At 39.5% G+C, this 23,657-nt stretch overlaps 1 protein-coding gene across 1 annotated transcript; it reads left to right on the plus strand.

Annotated features, from left to right (window-relative positions):
- Nucleotides 1–12,076: 12,076 nt before the first annotated feature.
- POMP (proteasome maturation protein) lies at nt 12,077–21,879 on the plus strand. The gene is made up of 6 exons (XM_059821014.1): nt 12,077–12,109; nt 13,617–13,714; nt 14,591–14,651; nt 17,645–17,746; nt 19,616–19,709; nt 21,358–21,879. Exons 1-6 carry the CDS (start codon nt 12,107–12,109, stop codon nt 21,423–21,425), a joined length of 426 nt encoding a protein of 141 aa, XP_059676997.1. The 5' UTR covers nt 12,077–12,106; the 3' UTR covers nt 21,426–21,879.
- Nucleotides 21,880–23,657: the final 1,778 nt, after the last annotated feature.

Consider the following 23,657-nt stretch of genomic DNA (forward strand, 5'->3'; position numbering starts at 1 on the left):
TCTCCAACTACTTTATCATTGATATAAAGGTATGGAGTTCTCCCAAAAGCAAATGAATTTACCAACTTATTATCTGCTGCCACGTCTATTTTCTTAACCACGCTTCTAGAAAGTCCCATCTCAGCTCCTTCTTCTGATGTCTTCCACTTTGGCATTCTTCCTGGAATTACAGTTAGCCTGACTTAATTGAATTAGCATAAAGATGATGTACACGTGTTCTACCACAGTATTACTTACAGTCTTATAAGCATGTGTCTATATCCCCAAGGGCATCTTAGTCTATGTCCAGGGCATTTTAAATCCACAATACTCAGCTATGACACAAAAAGATGAAAGGTTGTAGGGCTGGTCTACAAACTTCACCTCTTGACTTTTCTTATGCTTGGACTGTAAACATGTTACAGTAGAAATTATATTTTAATCCACTCTACGCACAACGCCTAGCACAATGTGACCCTCGTCCAATATTGGGATGCCTGCATATTTTACACTAATACAAATATCAATGAGTAAACCCTTTTTCTTGTGTAACGGAGACAACCTGCATGGTAAGGAACCAGCAGAATCTATGCATTCAAGGATAAGTGAAATCCAGGAGAAAAAATGGTCAAAATCTATTGTCATTGCTGGCAGATCTTAATGACGGGATGCAATTTAGAATGCTTACAACACATCCTGATTGGGTCTCAGGAAAATCATAAGGTAGATTCAAGCAGATAAGAACAGCAGATATATCACTCCAGCTTTTCATCAGATTCTGGGCTGCTACAAGGTCTTGGGTAATCCCACTGAATCAGTGTGTGTGAAGCATGTGGGCTTCCTTACTCCGCTGCCTGGTTTCCTCCTCCCTGAGAACAATGCAATGGATGGGACTGGGAGGGCAGGAGAGCATCCAGCCCTGGAAGACAGCTATTCACGCTGCTCCAGCCAGAGGCCTGTCAGCATTTCCACTCTTTCACACGCATCCCAACTTCAGACAGGGATTACATCATTTTAACCACTTTTCTCACATTTAAAAAAGTCAAAATTAGTCAAAACAAAAACAGCAACCATGTGTGCTCAGGGATGTGAGCGGAGAAATAAGGATAAACAAATCTGCTGTCTTGCATATCCTACCAGCAGTTCATCTCAGCATGATCCTTAAAAACAGCAGGGTGCCTAGCCTCAGCTTTTATCAAATAACATTTATAGGATACCCCACATTCCCTACCAGTGGACCACAAAGAATCAACAGGGAACTAATAGGCTGTCCTTTATTTTTGAAATGTTAGGGTCCAGCTTACTCAAAAAATACTATGATGTATTTTGTTTTGTTTTGTTTTGTTTTGTTTTGTTTTATAGCATGGGAAAGAATGAATGAGAAGTGACCCATACAGACTTACTTATGAAAAATTACAGTTCGTATTACAGGCATGTTTATGAAAACAACTGTGTGTAAGGACAAATACCCTTCAAATTCACAGTTCTGCATCTGCATGGACACACGAAGTTTGCTGTAAAGTCTGTTTTAAGGGAATGTCAGTTTTCCAGTGTCAGAAGAGGGAAGGCAGGCTGTAGTATGTCTAGACAGATGTGTTCAGGGGTGTTGTCCCTAGACAGCAGAGGATATATGGCCTTTAAAGAGGACAAAGATTGGCTTTGCTATAAAAGAACAAGCCTCTTCCTGGAGAGGAAGATGCACTGATTTTTTAGGAAAATGCAGACACATTGTGAGCTCCAAGGAACAGCGATCTAGAGAGGAAGGAAGAGGCTGCCATGTGAGGACTAAACATTACCTACCTATAAACTTCGTAATTAAGGCTCATAGCCTGTTATAAATGAGTCTTCGTACAATCTTCACCTAGATGACAAGAAGCAAATGCTTTATTTTATGTCTTTATTGTTTTCCTCCTCTGCTTCTCTCCCGCTTAAAGAAAAAAAACCTTGTAAAATACACCTGTAATATGGATTTCACTGCTAGTAAGGAGGAAAATCAATGCAGAATATGCTTTTGAACAGAAGCAAAAGGCTCTTCATTCAGGAAAAGACAAAGAAAGTAAAAGACTATAGAAATAACCTGATAATGAAGGGGGATTTCCCAATGAGATGCCACGACTCCATGCTTAGACACTGACTCCCTGGACTCTGAAAGTTTCAAGGAAAAGTTGGCACTGTTACATTCACAGAATTCGTATAGAAAATAGGAAATGTTTTCCAAAATTTTAATAACATTTTGCAAAGTCAGCAAGTTACATTTTGCTACAGGAAAATTCTCAGAAAAGCAAGAAAAGTATGTGAGAGGTAGACAATGGAAAACTGTTTTTTAGCTTTCATATTCCAGTGAGTAAGCACATAACATCCTCCCTTTGGCTGTAAGACAGCTATATTCTCTAATATTTTATTGTGAATAAGCACAGATATATGTTCAAGGAGTTCTCTTCCATGATTCTCGCTGTGGCTTTTAACTTCTTAATAAATTTATTGAGTTGAGTTTCTTTCTCCATCATTTTTCAAATGATGGAATTAATTTAGCAATATTCTGAAGACTAATGTATTATCATAACTCAGTAGCTTGTGGTCTTAAAATGCTAGGAAAGGAAGTGAGTGGTAAGACAGATGTAAAATCCTTTGAACAGAGAAATAATCCTGAAATCTACTCTTCTCTTTCTTATCACCTAACATTCACGTCTTATTATGTTCAAATATGCCAGACAGTGGTTAATAATAGATAAGTATATCTAGAATGAAGGGCAAACACATCATTTCATGCTCCTTATCTCTGTAATCTTTATTCAGAGGAATTCTCTTCTTCTTCTGGAATCTGGGGCAACTTTTCTGGAAACCGCAGCGATAGCAAACTCAGTAAGTTATCAGTCCCCGCAACATGTGTGAGTTGTGGCTGGAAGAAGAGCAGATGAAGATATCAACTAACAGCAGATTTTTTCCATAATATCTGTCATTAGACTAAAGAAAGCATGAGCTCATGGCATATTGGGTACGAAACAAAGGCTGATTAACTTCACAAGGTTTTAAGGAAAACTGCCAGAAAAAGCATGGGGAAATGTGGCATTGAAACAGAATAGCAGATTAATGCATTGTCAGCCTAGCAAGAAGGTAGCTGAGATTATTAATGAATGAATTGGTGGTCTCCATTTAGTAGACTTTCGGGTACGTATCTCAAAGACGGAGTGCAATTTTTAGTCTGTCTTTGAAAATCATCCAGGAAAAGTGCAGAAGCACATGTTTTAGGCTGGATCTGAGGACTACTTCAAGGAATAAGCAAAACATTTGGCCAGCAGAGCTAAATACATGTAATGTAAAATGCTGAAGTATACCTGATGTCTATAATCTTTTCTTTATTTGAAAAGTGCAAAAATGCTGATCTGTAGAGCTTTGGAAACACACTGAATATGTTTGTTTTTTGTGACCAACACTGGCACAGTCTAGTTGTTGCTTCTGCATGGTAGTTGCATGTGAGGCCTGGTGCTTTAGTCTTGCATTCATAAAAATGGGTGTGAAATAAGAAAGAATATCAGCATGTTCAAAAATATCTCCCCTACTGAGGGAGAGAATAGTTGAAACATCTTACCACCCAATCCCAATACGACTTCTCAGCGTATAATGGAAATTAAGTTGTTTCTCTTGGACACAGAGCACATCCACATGTCACCTCACGACTATAAAAAGAAAATTCTGATCTCCCTTAGCCAAATCTTGTGCACTGAGAAGCTACAATACAGCACATGTTTTAGGGCATGATCCTTATTTACGCTCTTCAGACAGAAATATCCCAGAGGAGAAGGCTCCAGACACTCTTCCTTCCTCTCTTTTTCAAAGGAATTTTTTTATCTTTTCAGGATGGTCAGCACGCTATTCTCAAACAGAAGCCAAAAGCTATAGCTTTTACTACGATCAGATTTAGTTGGAATCTAGAGGGAAAATCAGATTTGGAAAAAATAATAATAATCATAGTTTTAACATAGATATAGTTGTTCATAAGACGTGGTGTAGATCCAATTTCTATCTAGAGCAAAGCCCCCCAAAACGAGTATTCTGCCTCAGTTTTCAAGCAGTCTGAGAAGGTACAACATAGTAGCAAGGTTGAGTGGTAATTTTGAAGAAATCTGTAGAATTGGAAATGTGTATATCCAAGGGGGCAAAAATTTTAAAAAGCTGAACATCCTAAATTTAATAATCTAGGTAATTTTCATCCTCCAATACTCACAGAATCAGCACAGCAATCACAAATCTTACAGTAAGAATTTTCAATAAATCTTACAAATTTGTATTGGTTATATCTACTGGCTAGTGGTACACCTAGGAACTATATTTAAGAGAGGGAAAGGATAGTCTAGATAACAACAGAGTCAATAATCTGGCTATAAGAATATGCATAATTTTAGAATAAACTTTGAAGGAAAGGATAATTAGACCTTGGGTAATTGGAAAAAAACATAGACTGAAAAATGGATTTTTCCAAGAGGAGGCTGCAAAGCAAATGTCAAAGCAATATAATATCCTTCTTTCATTTTGTAAAGGAGTTTTGAAAATAGTAAAGAACAGCTTTCATCTAGCATAATTCTAGTTCAGTTTTTGATACAATGTCACAAGGAAAAATACTGTTTAAGGTGAAGAAGAAGGGTGTTAATGGTAGAATTGAAATTTGAATAAAATATTACTCAGAGAAAAGACTATAATGAAGTGCCTTGAAATGGGATGATTCAGGATATATCGGACTTCCTCAGGGACTGTTTTTAGGATCAGTTTTATTTAATATTTCCATAACTGATGGTCCCACAAGAAGTAGGAATATACCAATTTAAGTTAGTGGTAGCCCAGAAAGTCAGGAGGTGTCAAACCAGAGGAACATCAGACTAATTACACACGGATTACATTAGAATAACAGAAATGTAACAGAATAAAATAAGGTCCTTGACTAGAGATTAAGAACAAGACTTTCCGCAGCAAACTAGGAGCTTGCCAGTTAAAGATCTCGGTTGAAGAGAAAGCCTGACAGTAGCCTATGAAGCACCAGTGTGATGCAACTACAAAAAAAAAAGCAAATGTGATCCTAAACTGTATTAAGAGAATTGTATTACTGTAGCTGTGTAGGTACTGATGTGACCACACCTGAAACACTTTACAAAAGTCTGACTACTCATGTTCAAGAACTGTAAAATTGGAGCATGTTCTGGGAAGGGTTACTGGGATTATCAGAGGAACAGCTGATGGCGTGGAGGCTTCATGTCCTCTTCATGGAGGAAGAACCATGGAAGCTAAAAGCCACCAGAACAAATAGGTATAAACTTTTTGTAAATTATTTCTGCCCAGACATGAAGTTTTCATGACCAGAGCAATGAGGTTCCAGCACAACTGCCTAGAATAGGAACAGTCAGGGAAGAATGAAGACGAATGAGATCAAGTTAATTTAAAATGCAAGTTTATTAAGATGTTATGAAAATAATTACATAGCACAGCTCTTTGTAACAGCAGTGGACAGGACTCAGTGAGCCAAGAGGAGCCCTTGAATCCAAATGTGATCCTATGTCAACCTCCCTTCCCCCTCCTCATCTCCCTTGAGCCCGTATATTACTTTGATCTGCCCACTCTGATCCTGCACCACAAAGGTATTCACACAAATTTACTCTCAGAGGAGGATATGACAGTCTCTCTTCAAATGTCCACTGTATATATTTCCCAAACCCTTTCAGGACTGTTTGCTCCTTTGAATAAACGGCTTGGGGTTTGTTTTTCCGGTAATCTTTTACAACTTAAAAAAGTCCTTCTGAAGAAGAAACCACACAAGTTTTCGCAGTTCATTTGCATCTTCTTTGTTCCAGCCTAAATCTAATTCTTTAAAATACTTGCCTTTTTCTTTCTTTTTCTTTCCTTCTTTATTTTTTTAACTTGGAAGGTCACTCTGAATCCAATTCATAATCTTCCTTTAAAAAAATGGAGTTTGTAATTTCTTCTGAAACTAAAAAGAGAGAATTTGCCTGATGGTATTAACTTAATTTGTTTCCTTTCTCTTTAGTTTTAGTTCAGTATGATAAATAACCTCTGCAACACTGTAATGGTATGTGCTTCAATAACTTTGTGCAAATAAACTTGTATTGGCTATCTGCTCCAACAGTTTTCACTTACTTAATAAGTATAGGGCTGCCACTCTGAATGCATTGAGTTTCTGTCACAAGCATTTCCTAATGATGCTATTATAAACCAAATAGGAAACCTCTTTGTAAAACAGTTCCAGCAGCACACTTTCAGCATCTTTCAACAATAAAACTGAGCATAGGAACATGATTTAAGCTGTTAGTATAACACATATAACAAAAAAGTAATACATGTCATAAAACAGGTAGCTGTGGAGACTCAGAATTAAGAGGTGCGATATAAAGAGCAAAAAAAGTTAAGCCCATTGTGTGGAAAACCTACAGTAAGGAAGTATGAATAAAATCATCCATGGAAAATGTATAATCACAGTTTCCAGAAAAATGAACAAAAATAAAATTCATAATACCTTATTTTCTCCATAGAAACAATTAATAAACTGCCAACACCCTTTACAATATAATAGCATTGAATTTCATAAAAGCTTTCCCTGAAGAAACACTGTAATAGTTCTGTAGAAAAACAACGTTGCTGTTTTGCTCCAGCCTTGACTCAGTGAAGTCCACTCCATGGGATCATTGCACCCGTATGGAACCCTCTGAAATTCAAGCAAGCTCTCTACAAGTGTCAGGGTCTGCGTACAAGCTGCTTACTTTACCTACAAGTGAGCAAACTGCAGTTTTCTATCATCAGAAATGAGTCATCAGATTCAAACCTAAGCCCAAGCTTGGCCAAAATTCAGGAGGCTCTAGACCCACTTCTGATTTTGCCTAGGCACCGCTGGCTCACATCCTGAGGAGTTCAAGGCATAAGAAGATTTGAACCTTAACTATTTCTAAGCCAGCCATCACCATGCCATCCATGTGACTAATGATAGCATTCTTAAGCAGCACATTGTGGTTGGATCAGAAATTTTGTCACGCTTTTGTTTTTAAAATGACAGAAAAAGCACACGGAGAAAATTTTCTGTTGGCAGCTTCTTACAGGGAAAAGAAACACTATTTTTAGTGGTGCATATATTTTTGCTGAAAATGTCTGTTTTCTGTGCGAAATGCCAACTTTTCAGTTTGGTGATTACTGGCTTATTTATTGTCCTCAGCTGTAAGAGGAAATTAAGGTGACTTCTGATTATCTTGCTGCTTAATGGACATGGTTATGACTCAGAGCAGTCTCAGACTCCCCTTTTGCTGCTAGGCATTTTGGCAAACTCTTGGGTGATTTTTTTTTCCTGCATAGCAGCAGGAATGGAAATTAATGTTCCATTCAATTCTTTCAGCTGTGACTACTATTAATTATTTTCAAGGTTTCCCTTAGGAAGACACTCTCACAGGAAACGTGCTCTTAGTCTCACCTATATGTATGTACAGGGTAGTTATGCTTCTCGGAGGCAGATGACTCCAGGCTAAGGGGGAAGATAAAAATGTTTTTTTCTGTGAAATCTCATGAGGGACTTGGTTTCAGTGCCAAAACCAGAGTTTATGGAGCAGTGAGATCCCGACAAGATGAACACTGGATAAGTTAAACATTGGACTCAGGCTTAAGGATTAGTTTAAGAATTATATAGTCACAAGGAGGTAACAGTTTACTGAAAACAGCTATTTAGCCATTAATAGGGAAACATTCCTACTGGCCTTCCCCCAGGTACTGCCCACGTAGCTTCAGCTGTTGCATATACATTGCTTGCTATCTTTCAACCCTGTTTTTTCATAATTCTCATCGCATTGCGAGTGAAGAGGAAAAGTACTCAAAATCAGCCACAGGCATCTAACTCCCAGCTAGACTGAACAGAGGCAGCTGGCAAGCGCGGAGGGGGAAGGCAGGTTCAGGGTGTTTGGCTACTGAGCATCCCCTAGTGACTAGCTCTCCCCATTACAGCCTCCTGCTTTTCTGAGTCCACAAAAGGAGCACCAAGATGACAAGCCCAGGTCTCCCAGAGCCCGAGCAACGGATTACTACAACTAAAGACAGAGTAGAGACACCAATCCGAGACTTGCAAAAGCACTGACAAGCTGCAGAACAAGTCATCACTTCAAGACAACAAGGACCTCTGTTTAATCCAAGTGCATAACTTGGATTAAAAAACAACCGGCATCCCTTGTTTGACCTGCCAAAATAGGAACTGAAGACACTTCTACAGATATACTATCTTTTCACTTAAAGTTAACTAATGACTTATAAATCAAATAATGAAACGAGGGATTGTTGGCATTATTTCCTCACTGGATGCTACAGCACGTTAAAAAAGTTTACATTTCATAGAGAGATAACAATGTACTTTTTTTGGTCATCTATTGGACTGCTTGCTGCATTTGAATGATGAGGATGGGCAAGTTTTGACTCGAGAAAATCCTGCAAGCTGTAGAGTTTGCTGGTAAACAAACAGGAAAAAATCATCTGCTCTGGCAATATATGGGATTCATTTTTTTTTTTCTCCCTGCAACAGTAACTTTTTTTCTAAATACTTTCACCAGCTTCAGGAAAGGGTGGGTTAGAGTCAGGGGTTTCCTGAGCCTTTTCAGAACATGGTTTTAACGTAGCCGTGTGTTCAGAAGAGCCCCTAGAGAGTCTTGTTTTGGAACACTCTGACGCCTACACATTATTATCTTTGCTACGTTTTGCAGTTTTGTGTGAAATTTATTTTTAATCTTCAACAAAACATGCCCCTGTTTATCTTAAATTCAGAAAAGGTTTAATAATTTAAAACAAAATAACTTTTTAAATAATTAGATTTACAATGAATGCCAAAACATAAAAGTATAAAGCAAGTTAACAAGAAAGGACTTCCTAAAGATCAAACAAAATGTGTTTATTTGATTTCATTAAAAACAAATAAAAAGTACTTTCACTTTAACAGGTTATAACTGGCTGTTGACAGAAACCAGTGAAAGAGTTTCCCAGTCCCACAGGATAAAGGTTTTCTTCTGGTAGAGGTTCACGTACTCAGAACAGATTGCCCACTGACACGTCAAAGGAATTACATTTTGAAAAGCGACAAAGCTGCATCAATATTAAAAAACATGTATTCAAAGGCAAGTTTCCTTGGACAACATACTACTTTTGCTATTATTAAGTAGGACTGATGGTGTAAATCAATGGGTATTTCTATCTTGCATCCCTCTATACACAAAAAGGCTCTGGGAATGGGAGAGGTAAAAAGTACCATTTAATTTAGTGGAAAGGCAGGATATATTAGCTCAAAAACTGCTTTAACACAGAAGTAGAGCTCCCAGAAGAGAGAAGGCTTCTGCAGATCTCCTCTATAGGCAGAGGAGGCTGGTATGTGGCATGCCATGTTCTGCCTCTGTCATGACAGGTTTCGAGTCCGCAGGGAAAGTCTCTCCCCGAGGCTTCAATGGGAAATGTAGAGACCTCTCATGAAACGATGCCATGCTGGGATCCAGGCAAGAAAAAAGCTAATTGAAACAGGACTTTGCTTTAAGTCACTCTGTCTAAGACTTTGCTTAATGAGGTTTTATGTTTGTTAATACCAATTTAACTGCTAAAAGAGCATTTGAAATAGTATGGGGTTTTTTAAAAGAGTAAACACTTTCCTCATTTCTAAAAGATAAAAGAATCTATGGTCTAAAGATCGCTTGAAACCGCAGCAAAGTCCCCCAGCTAAACCAAAAAGACCAGATTTGACATTCCAAAAATGCTGAGGTAAAAAACATCCAGAAAATACTTAAAACATTTATACATTTCAGACCTTCTCTACAAAAAATGATGAAAAAATAATTCTTAAAAAAATAATAATTTGCAGGTTATCTTTAAAAGCAGCATTTGAAATTCATCATCCTAACTTTACAGAAGTAATAATTTTAGAGGAGCGGTAGTTATTTTCACACTAATTTTAGAGCTTCCCCATACTCTAAAGAGTATGTCCACATACTTTTTTAAGGAGTGTCCACATACAAGAACGGCCTCTTTAGCAACCACAGTCACTGCATCTCACTTTCCACCCTGTTACCATCGGCCTGGAAAGATGCCTTCAGACAGATTATCCAGACCTGCATGCCAGCAACACTCCCCGGCAGGCAGTCTGGGCCCGTGCTTGTGAGCTCCTGTCTGCACTCTGGTGAGCCCAGTGCTGGGGTCAGCCTTGAAATCATCTGCAACACAGAGGGCAGCCATACCTACTGCTTCTGAGCAGTCGAAGCACTCATCGCTCACCACATGCTCTCATTTCTGATCAAAGGTTTGGTCAGCCTGACAGTTGCTCATGTAACTCGTATTAACTTGCAGCGGGGCCACAGAGCGGAATGAGATGCTACTCCAATCATCCACCGTTGAGATGCTCGTTGTAAGATCATTAAAGCTGGTTGTGAAAGAAAACAAGCCTTGCTCCAATTTAAAATACTTGGTAATTTGATGAGAAAATATGTGTGTGATTTGTGTTTATGTCTGGAAGTTTTCCCTAGCATGAAAGCCTTTAAAGGAAAACCAGATCTTTCTTGCAATGTATGTTCTTTTATGTTATGCAGCCTAGACTGTGGATTGCAGTGATGTCAAAAATGTACATGGAGTGATTGTATCCTGTCTGTGTCCTGCAAGAATGACTTTGAAAGTTAGATGTTTCATCTCTACAGTCATATCCTGATCAACAAACTCAGTCAATAAATAAATACATTTAGTGACAAACCTATCTTTTTCTGTAAGCTACAGTTAAACAGGAACTTGATTTGTTTTTTGTATTCACATCTATTCTATAATAATGAATCCAGCACCACAATATCCGAGTACCCATTATAATTATAAGATCAGAGAAACCTTTGTGGTACCCGTTTTCCTAAAAATTATTGAAAAACACCAGTCCTCCATTCTCATTCTTTTGAAGTCTTCACTTTAAGCCTAAGACCTGAATACAAAGGGCCAGAACCTTGGTTGAGAATGTTGTTTGTAAGTGTTGAACTGATTTTGCCCAAGAAAGAGGAAAACAGAGTATAAAGCATATGAATTTTTCAGTAATGTTTTCCAAAGCTGAGTGTGCCATTAAAACATACAGAACATTCCCATTTAAATATAGCTTTTTATGCAAGATTTGGTGTTTAACTGTCACACGCTAGATTTGTAGCACCAGGGCAATTTGGGGCAAAATCTGAAAGGGTTGAGTGAGCTACAGGTCTCAGAAGAAATATGTAAAATAGATACACCAGACGTATGCCCTATGCAGCAAAATTTGTGGAAAACTTTCTGGCGATTGTTGGAAAGTCTTTCAAAGTTTTTTAAGTGCAAGCTAATATTAATCCTGTTACCATACTATTATTGTTGCTATTAGTATGTCCCTACTAATACAGCATTTACCCACCGTTCTCAAAATTAATTTCCAAAGATCACCCTACTGCAGGCCTGTCCCTGTTGGTCACCGGCAGATCAGAGCCCCGAGGGCTGCCCGTGGTCCCTGGTAGAGCAGTGTACCCCAACACCTCTTGTTCACACAGCACTCCCCAGGAAGGCTCCATGGCTGGCCCAGCGCCTGGGGCCATGGTTACCTCAGGAAGCAGCACTGCCTCGTTTTGCTACCTCAGGCTGCCAGCGCTGCGACACGGTTGGGGTCACCCAAGCTCTCTGCTTTTGCCGCCTGTGGCCCACTGGGAAAGGATGGCTTTGACCAAGAAAAGCAGCCCCCACCTGACACCACAACATGGCTGCCCTGGCCTACTGCGGAAAGCCATTGGTCAACTCCAGCTCCTGCTGAGAGCCAGGGTGGTACCAGAACAGCTGGGTTTTGCCGGCATGGGGGGACAGTGCGGTAAGTCTACGAGCAACAGCCCTGGAAGCAGGGAAGTCACGGCCAAGCAGGGCACAGGGCCGGGGGGAACCCCCCGCCCCCCGACACCCTCAGCCAGCCGCGGCCCCGCCCCCTGTAAGGCCCCACCCCCCGCGGCCCCGCCCCTCCCCTCGCGGCCCGTCGCGGGGGGGGCCGCCGTTCCCTCCTTGCGTCTGACGCAGCGCGCTGGGGGCGGAGCGGAAGTGAGGAGGCGGAGGAGGCGGAAGTGGCTGCTCGTGTGGGGCCAAGATGGTGAGTGCGGGCTGGCGGCGGCGGCGGCGGCGCCGGGCGGGGGTCGTTCTCGCGCTGGAGCGGGGCTGACTGGCGCGCGCGCCTGTCTACCCCACTCGGCTGTTGGGGTACTCGGGGGTGGCGGCCGCTGGGCGAGGGGCGCTGGGCCGTGCTGAGTCATGGGGGTCCGGCGCGGCCATGGCGGGCGCTCGTGCTGCCGGGTCCTGGGCCTCACCGGGTCGGAGGCGTCCCTCGCCCCCCTTGTGCGGGCCGGTCTCCGCTAGGCATCTTCCTGAGCGCTCGGGGCCGGGAAGGCGCGAGGGGTACGCGGCTGCGGTTAATGCCCTTCTCCTGGGAGCGGGGTGGGATGGGGAGGCCGAGAGCCCCGGTATCCCCCACCTCCCGGAGCCAGGCGCTTCGTGCGCTGCAGCCCGCGCGGCAGCTCTGGCGGAGGGAGGTCATGTCTCGATCCTCTGTGGTGGATAGCAGTGGTGTGACCACCTAAGCGGACTGGGCACTGGCGTGACTTGAGAGCGTTACTTTTTGGGAGTATTTCGTGGTTTTGTCCTTACGTTTGACTTTCACGTTGCTCTTCCCTCTTGTCGCATCTTCCAGGTAATGTAGCTCTTTAATGCTTTGATTTATAGCAATCTCAGAAAGGTCTGGTCAGTGTTGAGTACGTTACTTGGTAGTTGCTTTATATGCCTGTAATAACAGGTATTTTAGGGTTTTCTAATAGCTATCACATTATTGATAGTTAACACATTAGTACAAAAGACCTTAACTGTAAGCATGAGTTTTCTGTTCGATCCGACAGTGCTGCTGGAGGGAACTCCTGCACTGAACAGCTTATCACTATCACCTTCCAGAGATTATTGCTGTCACCTTCCAGAATTTATTATACATTGGCCTATTGGTGGAGCAATTTGTATGAATAATCCTAAAATCACTGTAATAACATTGGGTGGGTTAGCATGAAATTAGTGGTCTGGGTTAAGATGGCTTTACTTAGTAAATCTGTGGATGTGTGTTTTTCTGGTCTCCTGCTACAAGTTACTGTTTCTCCTTTGCTCTTTCAGTTAACTGGCATACTAGACTGCTTAAATACACCTTGTCCTCTTTATAGCAGCCTTAAACTGTGGATAAAATCAATTTGATCTTACTTGATTGTGTCTGTATTGAAGTAAATGAAGGAATACTCAGACATGTTCCTTTCTGTCCTGTCAGCTGAGCATGACCTGCCTTTTTCCTTTCCATCCCTGCAGCCCAGGGTGGGAATGAACAAGGGGTAATTGCGAGTTTAACTGTTTCAGCCAGATCAAAAAAATGTGTTATCAGTACCTTTAACTGTTATCAGGCTCTCTGAAAGAATTCTAGGTTTGTTTTTTTTTAAGAGACTCTAAAGTCTAGGGCTTGTACATGAGTAGTTGAAGGAGTCTTTGAGCACACTGTTTCATTTGCCTAGCCTAATGGCCCATACAAAAGGGATCTAGTTTTGTTAAAGTAATCCTCACTTTTTTTGTTCCAGAATTCCAGAGGCGCTGATTCTCTATTGAAGGATAGTATACCAATTACTGATTTTTCAGCTTCAGGAGCGTTTGAAGGTCATGATCTTCTGCGTAGAGGGTATGCTTTACTTTTTCTTGTTGAATTGTGCCATAGCTAATGTTGAATTTCAGATACAGGAAGAAAGTATGTGTTAAATGTTGGCTTTTTAAAGAATGTTCCTGGAAGGCGTATCGCAAAAGCTATAGCTTAAAGTGCACATATTAAATCAGATTGTCTTTCAAGCATGTATTTTCTGTGAAGCATCACTTCAAGAAGTGGATAACATTAATGGACTTCTACCTGTGTGATACTGCTCTTTAGAAAAGAGATGGCAAAGTATTAATAATTATTAAATATATGCTAGTTTTTAATATAAGTGTGTATGAGTGTGCCATAGCACTGTGGGAAATGGTAATTTTAGCATTGGTACAAAAATTAAAGTTAATATAGTAAAAATAGTAGGTTTGGGTTTTGCCATTTTACATGTGTGCGAACTACGTGCATGTCTTGGATAATGAATCTAAAATAAGTTCATGGAATTTAAATGGCAGGTAATACAACTATGAGTTGGGGGGAAGGTATGTACAATATTCAGTTGCAAAAGCTTGGAGACTTCTAAAATCAGATACCATGTAGCTTGGACATAATTAAATCTATGATGTTTTCATTTATTAATATTTATCTCTATTTCTGAAGGCGGTCAAGGAAGAAAAACTGTCATTTTGTCAAACATAAAGAAAAAAGGATGCCTGAAATTTAAATTATTCGGGTAGTGCTGTGGTTAAAAGTCTTACTTGCTGCTTCACTATTAGGCTTTTCTTTTTTGTAGTTCAGACTGTGCTAAATGTGTGTCTCTGTGGGTTGATGTTTGTATCTGAGATTAGTTTTGGAATGCAACTTAAAAAACAATATCCCAATTAATTTGAAGCTCAATTTTTTTACTTGTATTTTTAGCTTTACAAGTGTGAAAAATGAATTGTTGCCCAGCCACCCACTGGAGTTGTCAGAAAAAAATGTAAGTATAACATCAAATGTAGCCATCTTCACTAATTATGAAGTTTAAATTAACAATGTGGTTACCTGGACTGCTTTTGTGTGGTAACAAGTAGTGAGCAGGGTCTTGCCTTTAACAGAATAAAGATGTTCAACAATAGTAAAGTTATTTGTATAAATAAAATTTTTGGCAAATGTGTTTAAGGTTAACCTCCCACTTGTGACTCTCTACACTTCAAGTATGTAAGCAGGCTTCCAAGTAGGGATTTACTTAATGAAGTTTAGTAATCTAGAAGCTATTAAGCTAGTTGTATATGCAGCCTCTGTAGTTAGGTGGGGGGCACACCTGTCACCTTTGGAAAGCTGATCCTCCCATTTTGTCTATAGGTTTACCACATATCTTCATTTTCAGACTTTCAGTCTGTGAACACATAAATATTTTTCATTAAATTACTTGATCCCATCTAGAAATTTTACATATACAGTTTGTTGTAAGTGTATGCAATCTTGTCCGGTTTAGTCATCACTTGTGGATCACTTAAGAGTGGTCTGTGGACCATAGGTTTAAGGTAAAGGGAGACTAGAGTGACAGCCTCAGCTAAATAGCTTGTTGAGCTGAATCTTGTCTCTGGTGCCTGTTTTGTCAGCACAGAAGACTTGATGTAATAAAATGTCCTGAAGCAAAGGCAGTAGTTGGATATAATATTCCAAATAGCTAAGCTAATCAGCGTGATGAGGTCTGAATGTAATGTCTAATGTATTCTAGTTCTAACCAGTGCTAGTGTTGTCTTGAGTTAAAAGGATGATGTTAATATGACACCAACTTCATGAGCTTATTTATAAAGACTATGAATGTTTCAGAGCTATTTGTCAATTGATTTTTTTTTTTTACAACTGCCGGCTATAACTTAGTTTTTAACTCTGTTCTTGCTGTATAAACCCTGCATAATTTAAAGATTACGTGCTAGAGAGAAAAAAATGCACTGAAATAATTAAAACACTGTGATCCCTTAAGAAGTATGTGAAACTTTAAAGTTATGTTTTCCACATATTGTTTGCTTAGTTTTTCTGTAAGTTTACAGATGATTTATTTAAGAATTATTTTCATGTACATTTGAATGGGAAAAGAGTTATCTTAGCCTGAGAAGTGGTGGAGTCACCATCCCTGGAGGTGTTCAAGGAACGTGTGGATGAGGCATTGTGGGACATGGTTTAATGGGCATGGTGGTGTTTGTTCGTTGATGGTTGGACTTGATGATCTTGCAGGCCTTTTCCAACCTTAGTGATTCCGTGTGATTCTGTGAGATAGTTATGGTTGGTTCTACTGACGTAAATGGCAGGTTATTCAGGTAGCACTAGTAGAAACCAAATCTTTCTACTACCTAGGTAAGGACGCCTACCTTTATAAAATAAACAAAATGGAAAAATAATGTGACCAGAATTATAAGTTTGGGATGAGGCGTATGAATAGTATTTTCTGCTAACTTTTGAAGAGCATTCAATATAGGTTGTTATGAAGAAAATGCATGTTATGCCTTTGACTTGTATTTTCCTGTTGGTTTTTGAGATCCCATCATAGAATGGTTTGGGTTGGAAGGGTCCTTAAAGATCATCTAGTTCCAACACCCCTGCCATGGGCAGGGACACCTTCCACTAGACCAGGTTGCTCAAAGCCCCATCCAACCTGGCCTTGAACACTTCCAGGGTTGGGGCATCCACAACTTCTCTGGGCTACCTGTTCCAGTGCCTCACCACCCTCATGGTGAAGAATTTCTTCCTAATATGTAATCTAAATGTACCCTCTTCCAGCTTAAAGCCATCACCCCTTGTCCTATCTCTACATGCCCCTGTAAAAAGTCCCTCTCCAGGTTTCTCGTAGGCCCCCTTCAGGTACTGGAAGGCTGCTCAAAGGTGTCCCCAGAGCCTTCTCTTCTCCAGGCTGAACAACCTCAACTCTCTCAGCCTGTCCTCATAGGAGAGGTGCTCCACCCCTCTGATCATTTTTGTGGCCCTTCTCTGGACTCGCTGTAACAGGTCCATGTCCTTCTTACGTTGGGCGCCCCAGAGCTGTGGACACAGTACTACAGGTGGGGTCTCACAAGAGTGGTACAGAGGGGGAGAACCACCTCCCTTGGCCTGCTGGCCACGCTTCTTTTGATGCAGCCCAGGTTATGGTTGGCTTTCTGGGCTGCAAGTGTGCACTGCCTTTGCATAAACAGGATTATATTCTCGTACTAGTAGGCTTTTGTCATGGTGACTGACTACAGGTTTTAAAATAAGAGATTTGTATTTTTTGTTTTACGTTACAATATTGTATTGTGTCAATACTACAGGCATTTAGTCACTACTATAAAAGCCAAATTTGAGACTGGATTACTTATGTTTAACATTAAGCATAAGTTACTTTTGTGTACTTCAGTATTTGTGAGCCAGCACTTTTTCATTAAAAGAACCCTCTACTAAAGGGATTTTCTTTATCGTACTGATCAGTTTTAGAGCAGTTGGTAAAATTATGAGCTTTCTTTTGCTTTTTGGAGTCATACAGAGCATATGTGGTGCTCTGTCTTCCTACTTGATCAGAAAAGAAGTATTTCAAGTGTTTTCAAGTAGTCTTTGATGGCTAACAATAACATTTCATTTGCGGCTTTCAAGTTTGTGTTCTTACTTTAAACCAGACTTAGCTTTCAATTCGTGCTGACAATACTGTAGTAATGTAAAGTAGTGCAAAACTATACCACTTGGTGGTGTTATGTGTCCTGATTGTCAAAAATAACAAAATAAAATTGCTACTATTGATTTTTAATAAAATCCAGCAAAAAGCAATTTCAGTTTCATAAAACAAATATTACTGCATCGCTGTCTTTCATGTATGTTTGAGACACATGATGGAATCACCGAATTTTTACATATAAATTTAATAAGCATGTTCATTTAAGTAGGATGTCACAAATATCTTCTATGGCTGTACTTGAAAGTAACTTTTTCTAAAATAAAAATCAATGTTGTTTGTGATAGTTCCAGTTAAATCAAGATAAAACAAACTTTGCTACACTGAGAAATATTCAAGGACTCCACGCGCCTTTAAAGCTGCAGATGGAATTCAGAGCAGTGAAACAGGTAGGCATTTTTACCCAACTGGTATAACTTAAGCCACTCAGAATTTTTTATCTTGGAACTTGCTTTTAGAGAGACATTTTTCTTTGTTGAAATACCTTGTTTCCAAAAGAAATTCTTTCACTGGAGTACTTTTATTAAAAACAGCCAAGCATTGCAATTAATAGTTTCCAGAACAGTCAATATGCTAAAGCCTTTCAGCTGCTGTTCTTTTATTGGTTACTTGGTGAAGTGGTAACTGCTCTAGCTTTTCTGTGGACTAGCTTCCTGTAAGCCTTCAGAGAAAAGCAGGAGGACTTGAGTATTAATTCCTAAAATACTCTCCTCTGTGGAACGTATGACCTTCATGGGAAGGAATCTGCATCTGTAGGGCAAAGACACTTAGGGATCTGAAGCAGGTAGTGATTTGGGAGTGGATATAGAGGTAACATGAAACCTGAAGCAGAGAATTTGCTATGTGCTTATTATTGTTCCGCAGCCTTTCTTGTAAGATCAGGGGAGGTCTACAGGGAGTTAAGTTCAAAGATTTTAACTCTTAATTGGGAAGCTGAGTCTGTCTCCTTTTCCTTCTTGCCATCTAGGATGGAGAGTAACTGAAGGGAGGCTGACTTTGTCCTTTAGGAAACATAGAAAGTTCATTGGTGCTAGTAAACTTTTTTGGCTTGTTGAAAGTTGTCAAGCTATTAAGAGTTGTTTTTCCAAGTGAGTTGGAGCAATTTCATACTCCCTTCCAGTGGATCAGGTGCTACTGAACCACAGTGAGCTGTGTTAAACTTGGCAGAAATTACTGGTCCTGAAGATGTGAAAGTCAGACAGGATGTATGAAAACATCCCTTGATCTCAGCTGTGCTGTCTTATGAGATAAGATCTTTTTCCTAACTGATGTTAGCACATGGCAGAAAATTCAGTAGGTGAGGCTATCCTGCTCGTGTGTCTCCATAGGTATTCTTGGGGGATGGGTGGGGGGAATATGGTGATTAGAAGGTTTTTCACTCCCTGCTTCATGTTTAAATATACAAGATCTCTTGTGGTTTAATTTCACTTATCTAAAATATTTACTGGAATAGTGTATTTGAACTTCTGACAATTGTACCAGTAGTGATTATGGAAATCTTTGACATATCATGTAGCTATCTCTTTACACACAAAATAATTTTACGGTTGTAAAATATGTTCATGGTATAACTCAAGTATCACTACTAGCAATGAATGCAATTGTAAGTACAGATGTGCCATTCTTGGAACACTTAGGATCTGAATGCTGTGTGTGCCACTTGACCTTTTTTTTTTTGTAATACTGTGGGTGAAGGGTACAGAATAGAGTTTTGAAAGTGACTGGGAGTGGACTTGAAGCTTAAGAATTGGTGGCAATCAGAGAAATAACTATGATTGAGGTGTGAAAATCAACATAGCTCTGTCACTTACATTTCCTGACTTGTGTCAGAGATGTAGGGAACTTAAAATGTGGTTTCCAAACACTGCAGTATATGTCAATTGTCCAGTATGGAGCTCAGGATGTTGATGTGTTTGTTGCAGTGAGCCTCCCCAGCTTTATGTGACAACAGAGGAAAAAAAAAGAAGCCTACTTTTTTTTACCAACACTATTTGCTGTAGTAGCTACACTGCAGTGAAAGCTACAAATCTAGTGAAAGGCTGTTCTTTTCAAAACAGAGATAAACAATAGAAGATGGTGGCGTTACGTAGGTTTTGCTACCTATGTGTGCCAGTAGTTCTCTTATTTCATCATTGTTTTTGAAGGAAGAAGTGACTTTGCCTGTCTCTTTTCTCAGTCACTTTATATTTGGATTTTTCAGTCTGAATCCCCTCAGTTTCAGACTTGCAGAAACTTGAACTCTTGTTGTCCTTTTACAGGTCCAGCGTCTCCCATTTCTTCACAGCTCAAACATAGCACTGGATACGCTGAGGGGGAACGATGAATGCATCGGTTTTGAGGATATCCTTAATGGTAAATACATGTTTTGAATGTTACGGAAATATTTAAAGGTAAAGTTTGGGAACTGTGAAGTTCTTTGCCTCTATGGAATAAGAGAATTAAATGCACAAAATACTAAGAAAAAATTTACCTAAAGGCAAAGAAGCACTGGGGGAAGGAGAAATAAACACAATTCAGCTGCTAGTTGTGGGGAAATTACTCTGAAATACTGAGTAAGCCAGTATTTGCTTGTAGGCTGGATTTCTAAAAGAGTAGAAGATTATGCACTTCTGTTGTATGCCTGTTTACCCAGAAGCTTTTGAACTTCTTGTGCAGATTTTGACAGGTGGAGGTTACAAAGATACAAAGTTTTTCTAAGTTCTATAGTTGACAAGAAAGGCTGGAGGAGAGACACTGAACTAATGAACCAGAGATGTGGCAGGGGGAATGCTCCTTCAAATTAACTCAACAGTTTGCAGTTGTGTGGTGGGCTACTGACTGTTATTTAGTATGTGTGGAATAGAATAAACCTGGAAAAATAGTTTAAAAAAAATATTTCTTTCTAGCTGGTAGTTAAGGACATGAAAGGAGGCAGAGGGTATTTTGAGGTGGGATTGGAGAATGGAAAGAACCAGGGAGACAAGAAACTGGAAATAATGGAGGGGTAAGTGGGAATCTAGAGGCATGAGGTAAATCTGGGATTATTTCCTGGGATGGATTTACAGGGAGCAAGGGAAGGAATCTTAGGTTATTGTGATTCAGGGGGTGGAGCAATGTCAAACATAATTTATAGGAATTTGGTTATCTATCATTGCTCACAACAAGCTCTTACATACTTACAGAGTACTAAGGAGTAAGTTAAATGTGTTTTTGGTAGGGTTCTATTTATCAGCTGGGGCTGGATTAAATAATTTTGGTGTCTCTGGAGGAACCAAAGGCATTAATATGCCTGATTTTTGGAAGGAAAACACTCCAATGCACCCATAAAGAAAGGTGTATTTCTTCCAAAGTGCAGTCACAACCTTTTTTCTGGCCTTGATTTTTCTTTTTTTAATTTTTGTTTTTTGTACGGAAATGAAGTTCATACTGTCAGTATTGGTATGTCTTGTGTCCTCTGCACATGCCTTGATAGCCTTTGAGTACAGTGGCTAATGTCAACCATACTTTACAGAATGGAGGAAATCTCAAAAATACTTAAAGGCATAGAATTTCTGTGAAACTAGGCGGTGAGGTGGAGAAGAGAAACCACAAGTATGTCCCAACTAACACAAGGGCTGGAGTGTAAGCTGCTCCTGTGCAGAGAAGTTGCATTGGAAAGAGATGTGGGGCACCTATGAGGAAAAGCTTTGGTACACTTGAGTTTTCTTAAACACAAAACTCAATCACCCTTGAGGTTTAGGCTGTAGGAAACTGTGCCTATGTAGAACTGGTTGCTTTTACTTGGTGTGTGTGTCCTTATGAAACACTGTTCCACTACAGACCTGTTTGTTATCTGATGATTGCTTTGGATAGACACTTATGAGTTACAGACCTGCATTGTGAAACACTGTCAAAAATCAGTTGAGTAACTGTTGCATTAAGCATTAGAATGAAGGAAAAAAAAAAATATGGTCATGTTCATAGTTATTGTTGGGTTTTGTAGCTTGGTAAAAGCCTCATGCTGTTGACTTTTTTTTTCCAGATCCTTCACAGAGTGAGGTTATGGGAGAACCACACATGATGATGGAATACAAGCTTGGTTTACTGTAACAAAGTGTACTCCACAAAAATGTTTTGTGCTGTCTTTATACTGCAGATCTAAATACATGATACTTAATTGACACTCACGCTGTTAAGGAGTCCTACAGTTATCATTTGCCTTCCTTGATGAAAAGGCACATTAAATGTTTAAAGTCTATAAATTGTTCTGTGCTTGTTGTCAATTATATAAATGTCCTGTAACTAGGTAGTTCAAATAATGTCTCTTCATATGCTGCTCAGGACGATAGCTTCTTAACTATGGAAATGCTATATATGTATACAAGAAATCCAGAAATACCCGTGCATTTTAAAACTCATTACTGTAGGTAAATGCATTTAATGGATGTTCTTGCAGAAGAACTTTTTAAGGGGGAAAAGAAGGTATTTTCCATTGAGTAACTCTTTGTTCATGAAAATTTCCGTACACTTTTTAAACTATTGAATAAAAGTTTGCTATAAATGCTGTTGTGTTCCAAAATATATTTAATCATAAATCAATAATCTCTTATCCACAACACAAACAGTGTTGTTCCTTTTCCTTGCAATATCTTTAAACTTCTGCACTGCCAATGGAATCCTGCTACATACATTTTTATTTCCCCCTGTTGACAGTTGTTCATGAGTGAGCCATTAAACTTCTGTGTAGAATTGGAAGTATCACTGTAAGAAGGGAGTTAAAGGTCTGGATTTTTTCATCTGTGGCCCTGAGAGGATATTCTGATTTCTGAAAGTAGAAGCAAGTTCCACTTGGAGTTTAAAGAGGTGTTTTAAAATCCATTTGGGAACATAATCCAAAAGAGCACTCCTAGATCTAAGTATTTTAGATTTCAGAGATTAAGAAAGAATGCAGTGTCTAATTACGCTGTTGCAGTGAGAACGTGAAGATACAGTGGTACTAGATGACAAATACAGAAATAATTTTGTGGGTTTACCAAAATCAGAGCTTGATTAAGGGAGAATGAGAGACCTATACTTAAATACACCTTATCAAGGAGCAGGTCACTGAAAGGTTTTTGTGTGCTTAAGTGTGTGTGGGTGTTATTAAATTCAGGGTTGTAACAACTATTTTCTCATGTCATACACCTGCATGTGGCATATAAATCCTGCAAGGCAGCTAATATGATGTGGCATATTAGGAGGAAAAAAGAAGTCTGTGGTTAAGAAGATGTCATCTCTTGTCATATGTGGGGAGCTTGAAACAATATTTCTAAGATAGGAACTGTCTTTATTCAGCAGGTTTTAATGACTTGGTTAAAACTGCTAAGTGTACTCGGTGTTCTGTTGTAGATAATTTTAGCAGAAATGTTGCTATAAACCTCTTTTCACAATCCTGAACATCTCTTGTGCTTTTCAGTGTGCTTAAAGCTGCCACAGATTCCGTACCCATGTGGGTGAAAGCCTCTAGCTTCTGTCCTGTAAATTTTACAGTGCTTTTATGTGCATCTATTGCAAAACATTGCAGCAAATTAAAAGCATTGAGATAACATAGTGTGAGACACTTTACTGGCAGTTTTATTTGGTTTTTTGTATTTAAACTTGTTTCATTTAAGAAGTGAAGCTTCTAAAACTGTCTTTCCCTTGAGAGTTGCAGAGATTAGAGGCTTGTGCTATGAAATACAAACTATTTCATTTGTATTTTTTTTTTTTGCCTTAGCAAAAGGTTAAACATAGGACCAATAAATTGAATGTGCAAGTGTATTTTGTTTTCCCTAGCTGTCCTGGTCTTTCTGTGAGCTGATATACTTTATTAAATATCAGAACTGGCTGCTAGTTTATAGGTGACGAGTTTCTTGGCAGTTTTGTATAAAGCAGAAGTAAACTGTTGTTACGAAGCAACCTTGGAGTTCAGTAGGCTTTGTATTGCTTTAGGCTCAGGCCAAAAAGGCTGAGGGATTACCTTGCCAGGTCTGGGACAAATTAAGGTATGGGTATGGATTTTTAGGAAGATTTTTTTTCAGGTCTGGGTATGAATTTTTAGGAAGATTTTCAGGTCTGCTTTCATACCAGCACTGATCCAGGGGTGCAGAAAACAGGGAGCCATCCCATAGCTGTACAGTTACTGGTACCTTGTAGCTAGCTTCCTGCCTCAGTGTATCGAGCTAGTTGGCCTTTCCTGGTGTTGATTGAAAGATGGATGCTGTTGTATCTGAGCAAAGCTACACTATGACAAGTAATTTAGTAGCTTCTCAGTGCAGTGAAGAGTAGACACAGATGAGGAGACTGGATGTAATTTCTAGGTGG

The sequence above is a fragment of the Gavia stellata genome, chromosome 1 (assembly GCF_030936135.1).
Source record: "Gavia stellata isolate bGavSte3 chromosome 1, bGavSte3.hap2, whole genome shotgun sequence".
Taxonomy (NCBI): Eukaryota; Metazoa; Chordata; class Aves; order Gaviiformes; family Gaviidae; genus Gavia; species Gavia stellata.

What these genes read in the sequence shown, in the direction of transcription:
- POMP (XM_059821014.1), top strand. An exon ending in CATGATCTTCTGCGTAGAGG is followed by an intron (nt 13,715 to 14,590) that starts GTATGCTTTACT and finishes TTGTATTTTTAG; the next exon opens with CTTTACAAGTGTGAAAAATG. An exon ending in TGGAGTTGTCAGAAAAAAAT is followed by an intron (nt 14,652 to 17,644) that starts GTAAGTATAACA and finishes TGTTTGTGATAG; the next exon opens with TTCCAGTTAAATCAAGATAA.